Genomic DNA, 12,983 nt, shown 5'->3' with positions numbered 1-12,983 from the left:
TATTTCAAAGTAGGTATTTTAAAGTATACAACTACACGGCAAAGTAACAAAATACGTGGAAAAGACAACGTAAAGTAGCGTCGTTTAAGGCAGTGTATACGCGCTTGTAAATAAGGAAGGCCATTATATCCAGTAATAAAGTAATGAGAAAATTCTTTGAAGTAACTTGAGGGCATCGTGTTTCATCCTACAGATTACCGGGAATAGGCATTAAACAGGGTAAAGCTTCAAACTTTACTAATAAAAATTAACGCCGGCTCGAAGGACCATTTTTATTTTTTTCTGCAAAGCTAAGTTGTTTGAAAAAGTATTTCAAAATTTCTACCTGTTGTGAATAATTGACACATTGATGGGAATGTAAAAGATAAAATGATGACGATAATGGACACTTGCAGCACTAGAGGACTGAGAATCAGTTAACGTTGCAAAGTGACGCGACACAATGCGAGCTGAGATTAATTTTTATCTTTTGAATGCTCCCAACGTAAGACTGTCTGTTTCAAAGAATAGATCATTTGGAAATGTATTGCAATGCCTCAAGACGTTGCCACTTGATAAAAAATAATTGCTACCGAGTCTATAGTACACAAGCACACTTTTTGGAAGAGAACTTGGTATCATCATGAAGAACGTTAGTAAACAGTTATCCCGGGTCTACAAGACCTAGAGTTTCGAGGGTTAAGTCTAGAAATGTGTTCAAATTGCTAGATTTAATAAAGCAGTCTCGTCAGACAATCTGATTAAAGCTAAATTTGCACACCGTGCGCAAACATTACAGAATACGTGATCGTTGGCAAATATCTTGTCAGACAGCCCACAGACTTACAAATTTTACTGACTTAAAAACTGATACCCTTAACAAACCTTGTAACTTACCTCATGATCAAGCTAAACATACCTCGCCTATATAACGCCTCCGTGGTCTAGTGGTATAGAGCGCGGCTCTTGACTCGGAGGTCGTGGGTTCGATTTCCGCGTTGGAAACATGTTAATTCAAAGTTTGGTTAGGACAATGCAGGCTGATCACCTGATTGTCTGACAAGTAAGATAATCCATGCGTCGGATGGGCATGTAAGAATTCGGTACTGCGCCTGATCTCTCGCCGGTCGTGTCGGTCTTTCGTCCCACTGGGTTATGAGAGTAAAGGAACAGAGAGTGCTCTTGTGTACTGCGCACACACTTGGGCACTATAAAATTACTCCTGCGTAGCTGGCCTGATTTCAATGAAACCGGCCACCGTCAAACCGGTGTGGAAGCTATTATTATATATAAGCTAAACATAGAATCTGCATGTTTTTGATTTCAAATCATCTTACTGGTCCCAAAAGCCTTTTATGCAAAGAACTACAGCGATCAAATTGTTAGTTACTTTAGTTACTCACTTTATCCACTCATGTCTTCAACTCACATAAGTCTGCGGACTTTTAACTTAAAGAAATTAAACATACAATAATAAAATTAAGATTTTCAGATACACGTTGACCTTAAGAAGATTTAAGAAGTATATTTCAGAAGTGTTCGCATGACATAATATTCGTATCTAGCGGGTTCCAAAACCTATGAATTCTGATGTCGTTATGTGCATACAAAAATATCGTCACGTGTGTACGTGTGTACTCACTTAAACAAACCGCGACTTGAATGTTTGTGAACGTCGGTGGTGCATATTTTATGACAGACAATTTCATACCCACGGCTTCACGCGAGTAAATACCACGAAAACTTCTCTTTTAGCATTAAATAGAAGCCTTAGGCTTCGTTTCCACCAGAGCTGAGTGGAGCTGTGTTGCGAGGAATAAGTTCTGGGAACCAATAGCATCGCCGCGCTGAGCGATGTCATGGCAAAGTCATGTCAATGAAGCGATTCTATTGGTTTCTAAAAACAAATTCCTCGCAACACAGTTCCGCTTAGCTCTGGCGGAAAGGCAGCCTTATGCTTGGGTTACACTGTGCGAGCTGGCCTAGTCAGTAACTGAGGTGCAGGTAATTGCACCGTGTGACCGCATCATACAAGTTACTGTATGTGCGAGTGACTCAGTTGGTCCCGTGCGAGTTACTACAACATTTTTTGTTTTCACTTGCCACTCGCCTTCCTCCACAATAGATACACCAAACATACTCGACTAGGCGATGTCACTGGGACATTACCTATCCCCTGCGACGTCAGCAGCTTGCATGGTGTAACGAGAAAAGGAAGGCGAGTCGAGCTGCTTTCGTGCGAGTACATAGGCACTGCTGTCATTTCAGCTGCTCGCACTGTGTAACCTATCCTTATGTGTTAATGCCGACTTTAAAAATTAAAGCTGTATTCGAGTTAGATGAATTTAGTAGTTCCTGCGTGAGAAAATACCTTAATTATATATTTCGTAATCATCTTGAAAACTTTAACATTTTGTCGATATTGTGATCTCAAGCAAGTTGCAAAAGATCAGAACAAAAAAAAATTATGCTTTGTTTATGATATACAAATGTTAATGTTAATGATTTTTTCTTCTTTTTCAGATAAACATCGAATAATCTACACATCTAGCGACTAAAAAGAATCATAAAGCTTTAAGTAAATTAATAGAAAATACAAAAAATACTTCAAAAGTGAAACGTGAAAAATACCAATTTAATATACAGTCAAAAATTTTACACGAAAGATAAAAACATAAATAAAGTAAAAAGTGTTTGTACACATTTTGACAGATAAGAACGGCAACAGACAGTTAAAAGTAAAGTGTATTGAAAGCTTTGTAACAAAACGTTTACACTTGACAACTGAGTGTAATAAGAAGTGTTAAATCCTAATCAAACAAGTGTAATTAAAGTATTGACAACCAAGTGTAGTAAAAAGTGTTGACACCCAAGTGTAGTTAAAAGAGTTGAAAACGAAGTGTGAACAAAAGTGTTGACAACCAAGTGTAGTCAAAAGTGTTGACAGGCAAGTGTTAATGTCAGGCGTTGACGGTGAAGTGTGGTGAGGGTGTGGGAGTGTGGCATGTGGGATTGATGTGGGGCTCCCGGATGCGGGCGAGGGCGCGCCGCGGCCGTCAGGTCAATGACGTCCACGCTGCTCGTGCTGGCCCTGGCAATTGGTAAGTTATTTATATTATTTTCAAATTATGTTTATAAAACTAGATTATTTTTACTGTTGCTGTGTTTATCAATATCGGTTCAGCGGTTGAAGCGTAAAGAGTCGCCAGACAAACAGACCGCAGGACAGACATAATATATCGTTTGTTTTACTTGTATAAATATGTAGTAACTACTAAGATTTTACTAGAACCATTACCGAAACCTCAACCTGTTTAACATTACTCAACAATATCCAATACACAAAGCTAGATAAATACAGTTCGCAGTAATCAAATATCTATTCGACACAAGTTCAGTATTAATTACGATAGTCCTCGAACTTCTAGCTGGCTAGTTACCAACAATCCAAGTTATTAGAGTAGAAATACCTAAGCATTTAATTTAGCCCTGTCTTCGGAATTAATTCGTCTTGGCAGCCGGCCAGGGGTCACTGACCTGTTATTTTCGTCAATAAATAGGTCAAAACACTGTCACCGAAGGTGGATGAAAAACGCCAAATATATTTGGACGTAAATACTTATTGACTAGTTATTGAAAGCTAGGGCTGTTGTCTGATAATCGGTTGCTGGTTTGTTGTTTGATAATAAAATGTAGGGTGCTTACTACTCCCGTAACTATGACTTAGCGGGGAGTTGAGCACCATGGGGTTTTAGTGGGTAGATCCTACGGGGAGTCCCACATACTCCGGCCGATGTCCCCAATCCGAAATTCTGTTAGACCTACGAAATTTGATCAGGTTATTACACATGTTCATACACAACTCAATGTAGATACTTCGGATTCTTCTTTATCGACGAAATTATCGAATATGAGTTGTTGAATTTGGTATGGCTCAGATAAAAATGCGTCGCATCGAATCGTCACATTGCTATGTGTAACCCTTAATAGTATTGTAATGTTAAGCTGGCTAACCTAACCAAAATATGTAGATCCACCATGTTATGAATGAATTTCATTGCAATACCGCCTCGCTTAGTCACCTCGCTGGAGTATCCTAACTAAACTAAATAAAACACCGATTGTAAAACTTTTCGGTAGATTATAAAAAGGGTAGTATTTAATCGAGTGACTGTAAATTACAGTTTTAAGTGTCAAAATTACTAAATTTGGGTTATAGAATTACTATTTGAGCGACTGAGAGTGAGTGACGAGAAATTAACAGAACAGCAACTTAGAAATTATCTATTTGAGTTACTTAGGCCCACTTGCGCCAAAACTTTGAGTTAAATAAATACCCCGGGGCTTAATAACTCAATGTTAACGTTTTTAATTTTTAACTCATACTACATATTGCACCAGAAGAATTTATCCCAGAGTCAACTAACCCGGGCTTATGTCATGTTCATTCATTCTTTTTACATCCAGCCAAATATTATGATAGAGCGAATGCTGAATTTATTTATTTATTTACTAAGCGGAAAATGATAAAAATTGGAAAAAAACACTTCTGTCCAATGTTTATCTAGTCTACCTATTTATAAAGGAGTTCACTAAAGACGCACTAATCCAATGATATTATTATTAAACTTTGGTAGGGAATTACTTTTTATGCTCATTTGTATATTGCAAATTGCAATTATTTTCAATTTTATTTAATAAAAAAAGAGAACAGTTTCTGTGTCTCTTTGTGAGTAAATACGGGACCCTAAACAGATCGGTCCGTTCTACAATCCTTCTGTAATACAAGTCCGAACTAATGTATTCGATAATCTCTTTATCATCATCAGATAATAACCACTAATCATTTATCATGGTTAAACACAAAATAAAACCGGTACCTATTACTGAACACAACAAAGTACATAAGTCATAACCGAAAAATCTCAGTTTTGATATTACTAACACAGAGTTAGTTGATTTAACCCTCCGGCATCGGTGGGTTAAAAATTTAAAAAATTAACTCGAGGTTAACTCCTAAACCTAACTCCTTTTGTGGCGACTTATGCCAAAAAAAAAACAACTGGCTTCAATTTTGAGTCGACGGAGCCCCGCTGTGCGGGGCTCCTACTTCTGGATGGTTCACAAAAAAATAACCACGATGGCTAAGACGGGAGCTTCGCTGCGCCACGCTTCCGGCCGCCTTAGCCATATAACCTAACCCAAAAAAGTCGACTGCAACGATTCGTCGTCCCGCCCCCATTCGAATTTGCACGCATTTAACAATATGTAGTTTTCATTAAAACACGTATCTAAATATAAAATATAAAGCCTCAAATAGAATATCAGTTACCAATTATCATTAATAAAGCTGCAGCTCACAAATGTTTGCTCAAAGTGAACTTTTTAGTAGCTCGTAATAAATAACCTAACTTAGAATTATTATTTTTTAACAAAAAATTAAAACCAACTTCCAAGGTAAAAACAATAAGAATATTAACTAAAAAGTATTAAATAATTCTTTCTCTAATAGTGCCTTTTCCAGAATTCGTCAAAACCCCAACTATTTCTGTACATATCACAGTCTTCACTACTTTGAAGTCGGTACCAGCTAATTAAACCATGACTTCAGTCAATGTCAGAATATCTGAAATATTTGGGACTGGTACCGACTTCAAAGTAATGAAGAATTGGCTTATGCTTAGAATACTTCTGACTAAATCGAAATCACTATAATATTATGTTTCCTTATAAATTTTGAGGAGCTCCCTATATAACACATGGATATCATTATCAAATTGCCAACTTAGTAACCATAATACCAAAGTGGTATAATAATATACTTTAAAAGAACAAAATAATTTTCAAAATCATGTATAATGCTGGTTAATAATGTAGGAACTTAATTTTGCTTTTCAGCCCTGGATACCCTATTTTATGATTTTTTTAATTAGCCTATACTGTCCCACCGCTGGGCAAAGGCCTTTCACTGATTTTAGTTATCTACAAGACAAGGCTTTACGCGTAGATAACCACTACGAATATTAACTATCCATATTATATTACTGTAAGCAAAATAGTGGTAAATGCTTGGAGTTATCTAAGCGATGCTGCAATTTCCAAATTTTCATCTTTAAAGGTTCAGGAGTTCTGTTCAGTGCCTTTGGACCAAGAGACACCCTCGTATGAAATTTCTCTTATTTGTAACATATGTTTAAGTTACTAGAAACAATATTTTAACCACTATGAGTGTTTTGGTAAATTTCAAGGATTTCCCTCGATTGCTCATAGATCCCATCATCAGCTCACCACTTTCGTGATTGTCATATAAAATTATGATTATATCCTATATAACAATACGAGAATTTCGAAAATCGGTCCACAAACAGCGAAATAATCATCTAAAACATCTGCTCCGATGTAAATATCATGAAAAGTATTGGTACTTATTTTCTACAATCGGATCTTTGTGTGATGACCCATTTTTTTTTTTTTTTTTTTTTTTAACGGGCTTTGGCCCACCACACATTCCCACCACTGTATCTCCTGTGTCGCCAGGATCGACAGCGGCATCCAACCACGAAAACCCTTTGATATGATCTCAGGGAGCCCGAGGGACATGCTAAAGCTGTCTTGGGACCCGCAACGAAATTAATCAGAAGAAAATAGGAGGAGTAGGAAGAATTCCAGATTCCCTCCCCAATATAAAGCGGGAGACAGCACAAAGTTGCAGTGACCGAAAGTCAAAGAACTGAAGGGGAGAAGCACCACGGGAATTTAACGTTAATAATAATAGTGACTACTATGCTACAGCTAAATTAATTTATTGTGTTAGACTGTTGCCAATAGTAATTGTGACAAAAACGCTTGAAGGCACGGAAGTTCCTAGCGCTGTCCACGAGATCACCGTAGTATGCGACACCAGATGTGCAGAGTAGGTTGTTTAGCATTGTAGTTCTTTCGTCCTGCCAGAGACTGCACTCCCAGAGAACATGATGAGCTGTTTGTTCAAACATGTTGCCTTCGGTCGAGCACTCGCACATGGGTGATGCTACCAGATTAAATCCGTAGAGTTTGGCCTTAAAATTTCCATGACCGGTCAGGAATTGAGAAACGCAGTGATCAATATCCATCCAATGTTTGGATAGTCGTTCACGAATATTAGGGAAAAAATTATAAAGATGTCGCCCTTTGGTGGAACAGTCCCAACGCGTCTGCCATTCGGAGATTAGGCTTTGCAAAGAGTTTTCTAAAGGTTCAAACAATCTTGCTATTTTATTTTTATCGCGAGCGCTTAAAAAGAACGGGTTGTCAATGTTTTTGTTATGATAGTACATTGTCGCACGACGCTGAATCTCAAGGTCAACGGGTAAAACTCCGGCTAACACGGGCAAGGCTTCGGTGCTTGTGGTTCTGTAAGCTTTGCACAAGAATATAAGAGCAAGACGTTGGCTTTGTAGCAACTTGCGACGAGCCGCGCCGATAGTTGCTCTGTCGGCCCACACGGGGGCCCCGTAGCAAATGCTACCAAGGTAAGTAGCAGTGTAAATTAATTTTAGGGTTTTGAATGAAAGGCCCCATGTCGAAGTAGATATTTTGGTAAAGGAGTAAAAGTTGCGTTTCGCTTTCTCACCGGTTTGAATTATATGTTCTAAAAATGTAAATTTATTTTCTAAATAAAAACCAAGATAACAGAGCGACTGTTTGCGTTTAACGTTAATATTGTCAAGTTTAATGCTAGGGGAAGATATAAGGGAACCTTTTAAAAGAATTTGGTAAGTTTTTTGCGCGGCGAATTTCAGACGATTACGCTTACCCCAGTCAGATATTAAATTAAGACTACTGTTGGCTTTAGACTCAATTTCGGAACGCGAGTTTGCTTGAACGATAAGAAACCCGTCATCGGCGTAACCAACTAGTATACAAAGCGGTGGAAGTGGAAGACTTAACAAATCGTCGAATCCGATGTTCCATAATTTAGGCGAAATTACCGATCCTTGAGGGCAGCCGCACGTTAAATCTTTGACATGTGTACAATGTCCTAGACGAAGCTTAGTTTGACCGTTAGAAAAGTAAGAATGTATTATAGAATAAATATTGCAGTAACACCCTCGATTTTTTAGTTTTAATAGCACCATCGGCCACCAGGCATGGTCAAAGGTGTGATGACCCATGGTATACTTATGATTGTGATGATGATGATCAATCAAATTGATGTGTTGGCTTATGCTTTCAGTTGCTTAAACAACGCCGAAATCCCCGAACCTGTATCTATAAGGATTCAAAAGTTCTGTTTGGTACCTTCGGATCCAGGGTATAACCTGGTGCGAAGTCTTACTTTTTGGTAGCATTTATCTCGAATGCTTCAGAAAATATTGAAATCACTATATGTTTCCATACAAATTTCAAGGAGTCCCCTCGATTCCTCATGGATCCCATCATCAGATAACCTATTTTATGAACATGGTACCAAATTCGGATTCAACCCTGTACAACAACAAAAAAATCTTGAAAATCGGATCACAAACGGCGAAGTTATGGTTGAACAAAAAAAAAATATATACAGACGAACATATGACCTCCTCCTTTTTGGAAGTCGGTTAAAAATTGAATCTATATTTAAGGCGGGGATTAATCTCAATCCAAAACTATAACTTTGCACACAACCAAAGACGAAGCGTATACGCATCGCAATAAGATTCATTTTAGCTTAGCATAAAACTGAAGTCACTCGAGCGGATTTTCTCTATTTTTCATGTTTTTTTTAAATATCTTTGGAAATAAACATTAAGAAACAAAATTGTTCGGTTAAAGAACTTTTAATATAGATTAACTAACAATTTATTCAAATAAAATATATAATTATCCTAGTTAATACTTATATTTCGATGAAATAGATTTTTATGGGAGGTGAGTTTGTAAGTTAATTACAGCCAAAGTATTAAGTTTTATTAAAATGTTTATGGTTTAAGGTATTTTAAATATTGTGCTTTATATCTCATATTTTTTAAAACTTCGTTATTATATTGGAACTAGGTAAACCGGGAGTCACGGGTATATAACAAATTGGGGTATATATAACAAATTGGGGTTGGCCAACGCGTCTGCAGACGCGTTGGCCAACGCGTTCGCCTATGTCGAGAGCCGCCATTAATATTGAAGTTGCCCACTATGTATTTCCAGTCGCTTACTTAGTAATTCAGTCGCTTGGATGGAATTTTAATATCTGAAATAGATTAATCGCAATCCACATTTTGTAAGCTCGTTTTGGATTTTATTATAAATCAATATTAGTCGTTAGTTTAGTTTATTTTTCGCTTAGTCAAATTAATACCGGCGCTCATGTTATTAAAACAGTATGTTCATCATCAGTCGCAAAGTAATTTTTTATTCGCTCGTTTTATTATTTCCCTTATAAAAATATTATTATTGAGAAAATAACACGTTTATACTTTATGTCCATATATAGAACTATTGTCATAGACTCCAATCCATATTAACCAGTAACATTACAATGGCCTTCACGCCCAAAGCGCTGAAGCGATTTTACTGGGTACAGAGATACTTTAAGTCCCGGGAAAAGACATAGAATACTTCCGGGAAAAATGTACGGTTCCCGCACAAAATGAATTTTGGTACAATGGAGTTGAGGGCGTCTCTCGTATAAAATAAACAAACTAGAGATCAAATCCTCACCTCTACTAGGAATCCAAAAAGTAACATAAAAAGTTACCAACTTTCATCAAAGGCATAACCGCAGCTTTGAGTCCAAGTTTTCCGATACTTTCAACAACTTCGGAGGGAATCGAAACCTTTCAAATGTGCCTTCATAAATATGAATTAAACAAAGTTTAAAATAAATAGGACTATTATGAAACAGCTTCTGGGAATTAAAAGTTTTCAGTTTTGAGAACCTGTCTTTATTGCATTCGTGTTAACATATTATATCTACAAACATAAACTCTTTCACGAGTATAAGTGAAGTACTTATTTACAAAGCAAATAACTACTCATTATACAGGTGGTAATAAAATCAAGTTATAATACTTTAGGGCGTGTATGTGTCCCTTATACAGTGTGTAACAAAAATAAGTGATAATACTTTAGGGTGTGTACGTGTTCCTTGTAGAGAGTTCACTGTGAAAGTAGCAGCGCTGAAAGACAATCTTTTTTTTCACTTTTGTATGGGCATGGGGCCCGAGCGTCACGAGTTTACCCATACAAAAGAAAAAAATTTTGGCCTTTCAGCGCTGCTACTTTCGCAGTGAACTCTCTACAATGAACACGTACACACCCTAAAGTACTATCACTTATTTTTGTTACACCCTGTATAGAATTTACTGTCAAAGTAGCAGCGCTGATAGAGCAAATTTTTTTAAAGATTTTAATGGGCAAGCGCCTCCAAGCGTCATGAGTTTGCCCATAAAAAAGTTAAAAATAAACGTTAGTAAAAACTTTTTTTACTTTAAACACAATTGAAAAAAGGCACTTCTTCAGCGCTGCTACTTTCACAGTGAACTCTATACAAGAGACTCATATACACCCTAAAGCATTATAGCTTAGTTTTGCTACACCCTCTAGTCTTTGAGATCTGCTTGTCTTTGTTTGGCACATGAGAAAAGTCACTTGACAGAAAAATACTGGTCAGCCTGTGGAATACAAAATAGATTAGTTTACGCTGTGTGGAAATTTAAGTTTTCGTTTAATTTTAAGTTGTGCTGAGTTTGGAACTAATGCAGATTCGGTCTGACTATCAGATGAATCTGAGCTACGAAGTTTAACTAGATTTTACAGTACATTTACTAAGTTTTATGTATGTGCGGTCTTGGTTTACATAATTATACAGGGTGTAACAAAACTAATCGATAATTCTTTAGGGTGTGTATGGCTCTCAAAGGCACTCCGCCTTTTTTCAATTGTGTATGGAAAATTACATTTATTTGACAAGATAAATTCATACAAATCACAAAAAATACTCTTTCAGCACTACTACTTTCACGGTCAACTCTATATAAGGGACATAGACATCCTAAAACAGGGGTTCCTAATCTTTTTCAGCCTACGGCGCACTTACTAGTCAATATTGTGTCACGGCGCCCTTCTCTACCTAACTATTACAAAAAGATACATAAATAAACACTTTTAATGATTATAGTTAGGTTAAGCAAGTAAATAATAATAAATAAATGTTTAATTATCTTTTTTTATAAAATAAGGGGGCAAACGAGCAAACGGGTCACCTGATGGAAAGCAACTTCCGTCGCCCATGGACACTCGCAGCAGCAGAAGAGCTGCAGGTGCGTTGCCGGCCTTTAAAGAGGGAATAGGGTAATAGAGGAGGGTAGGGATGGGAAAGGAAGGGAAAAGGGGAGGGTAGGGAAGGGAATAGGGTAGGGGATTGGGCCTCCGGTAAACTCACTCACTCGGCGAAACACAGCGCAAGCGCTGTTTCACGCTGGTTTTCTGTGAGAACGTGGAATTTTTCCGGTCGAGCCGGCACATTCGTGCCGAAGCATGGCTCCCCCACGTCTAAATCTGCCTGCTTTGTGTAATTCATAATATTATTATTTTATTTTATAATATTTGTACGGGCCACGGCGCCCGGCCCCTCTTGCCTTTCCACGGCGCACCAGGGCGCCGCGGCGAACAGTTTGGGAACCCCTGTCCTAAAGTATTATCAATTAGTTTTGTTACACCTTGTGTAGGGTGTAAAAAATTAAAAAAGTATCATCAGAAGAATTGATTCATTGGCAGATGGTAGACTTACGTTATTTATAATATACGAGTAGACTATGGCCTGTATTCATTAGATTTGTGTGTTTTTTTTTTTTGTGATAAGTGCAGGTGATTAATGCAGGTGATTAGTAATCAAGAGAAAGCAAGTGTGGACAGCAACTGATTAATACAAGTCCTTTATTTTCTCCTAATCACTAATCACCTGCACTCACACTAGTCAAAGGCACTGTATAAGGGCCACAAGTCATATCAATTTTTGTCGTGATCTGGCTGAGCCTGACATAACCCGACCAATTTAAGTAGGTCCATTTTTTTGCCTATGAATATCTGGCAAAGTAGGTACAAATATAAAATGATGTGTAAAATCTACTGTTTACATAGACGTTAAAATATCCTTTATATGGACGAACTTGCGTTTAGAGGAGTGTCATATAGAAGCACTTTATATGACTTTTCTATAAAACATAAATACCGTACTAGTTAAAAGCCGAGCTTTGTGAGGGCTCGCATTGTCACACCTTGACTGACTGATGATAACACATCTATAAAATATATAAAACTCAAAGGTGACTAACCAACTGATTGACACAGTGATCTATCAACGCGCAGCCCAAACCACTGGACGGATCGGGCTGAAATTTGGCATGCAGGTAGATTTTATAACGTAGGCATCCGCTAAGAAAGGATTTTGATAAATTCCAACCCCAAGGGGTTCAAATAGGGGATGAAAGTTTGAATATAATAATACTTCTTAACGCGAGCGAAGCCGCGTGCAAAAGCTCGTTTACATATAAACAAAAATTACTATGTTAAAGCACAAATCAATAGGTGTGTTAGTTTTCTCGTAAAGTGCCACTGCACAAAACGTTCAGTAGGCTTAGCATAACAACAGTAGACATAGGAAGAAATCGACATACTGACAGATTTTATCAACAAAATGGCGGATTTCCATTGTCTGTCACTTTGTCTATTCTTCCGTAGAAAGAAACCGTTTCTTTGGTGACCATGCTACGCTTGCTGGTTGTAGGATAATATCTAATATATAAAATTCTCGTGTCACAGTTTTCGTTGCCATACTCCTCCGAAACGGCTTGACCGATTCTCATGAAATTTTGTGAGCATGTTGAGTAGGTCTGAGAATCGGCCAGTATCTATTTTTCATACAAAAAAAAATGGCAAAACAACGTTTGCCGGGACAGCTAGTTATACTATACAAATAAACTTTGTCGTAAAATAATTTTGTTTTAGGGCATAAAATGTTGATTTATTTTATCGGATCTCATCTCGTT

At 37.4% G+C, this 12,983-nt stretch overlaps 1 protein-coding gene across 2 annotated transcripts in view; it reads left to right on the top strand.

The window, feature by feature from the left end:
• Positions 1–12,983, top strand: part of LOC121732480 (neuropilin and tolloid-like protein 1) — a 206,930-nt gene that overhangs the window by 131,776 nt on the left and 62,171 nt on the right. For both annotated transcript variants that reach the window (XM_042122383.1, XM_042122373.1), the window contains one exon: positions 2,503–3,080. In XM_042122383.1, coding sequence (XP_041978317.1) covers positions 3,044–3,080 — 37 coding nt within the window. In that variant the 5' untranslated portion in view covers positions 2,503–3,043. The remainder of the gene's footprint in view (positions 1–2,502; positions 3,081–12,983) is intronic.

Source organism: Aricia agestis, chromosome 1 (assembly GCF_905147365.1).
Source record: "Aricia agestis chromosome 1, ilAriAges1.1, whole genome shotgun sequence".
Lineage (NCBI taxonomy): Eukaryota > Metazoa > Arthropoda > Insecta > Lepidoptera > Lycaenidae > Aricia > Aricia agestis.
Note: the sequence above shows the minus strand (reverse complement) of the source record. Positions and strands in the feature narration are given on the sequence as shown.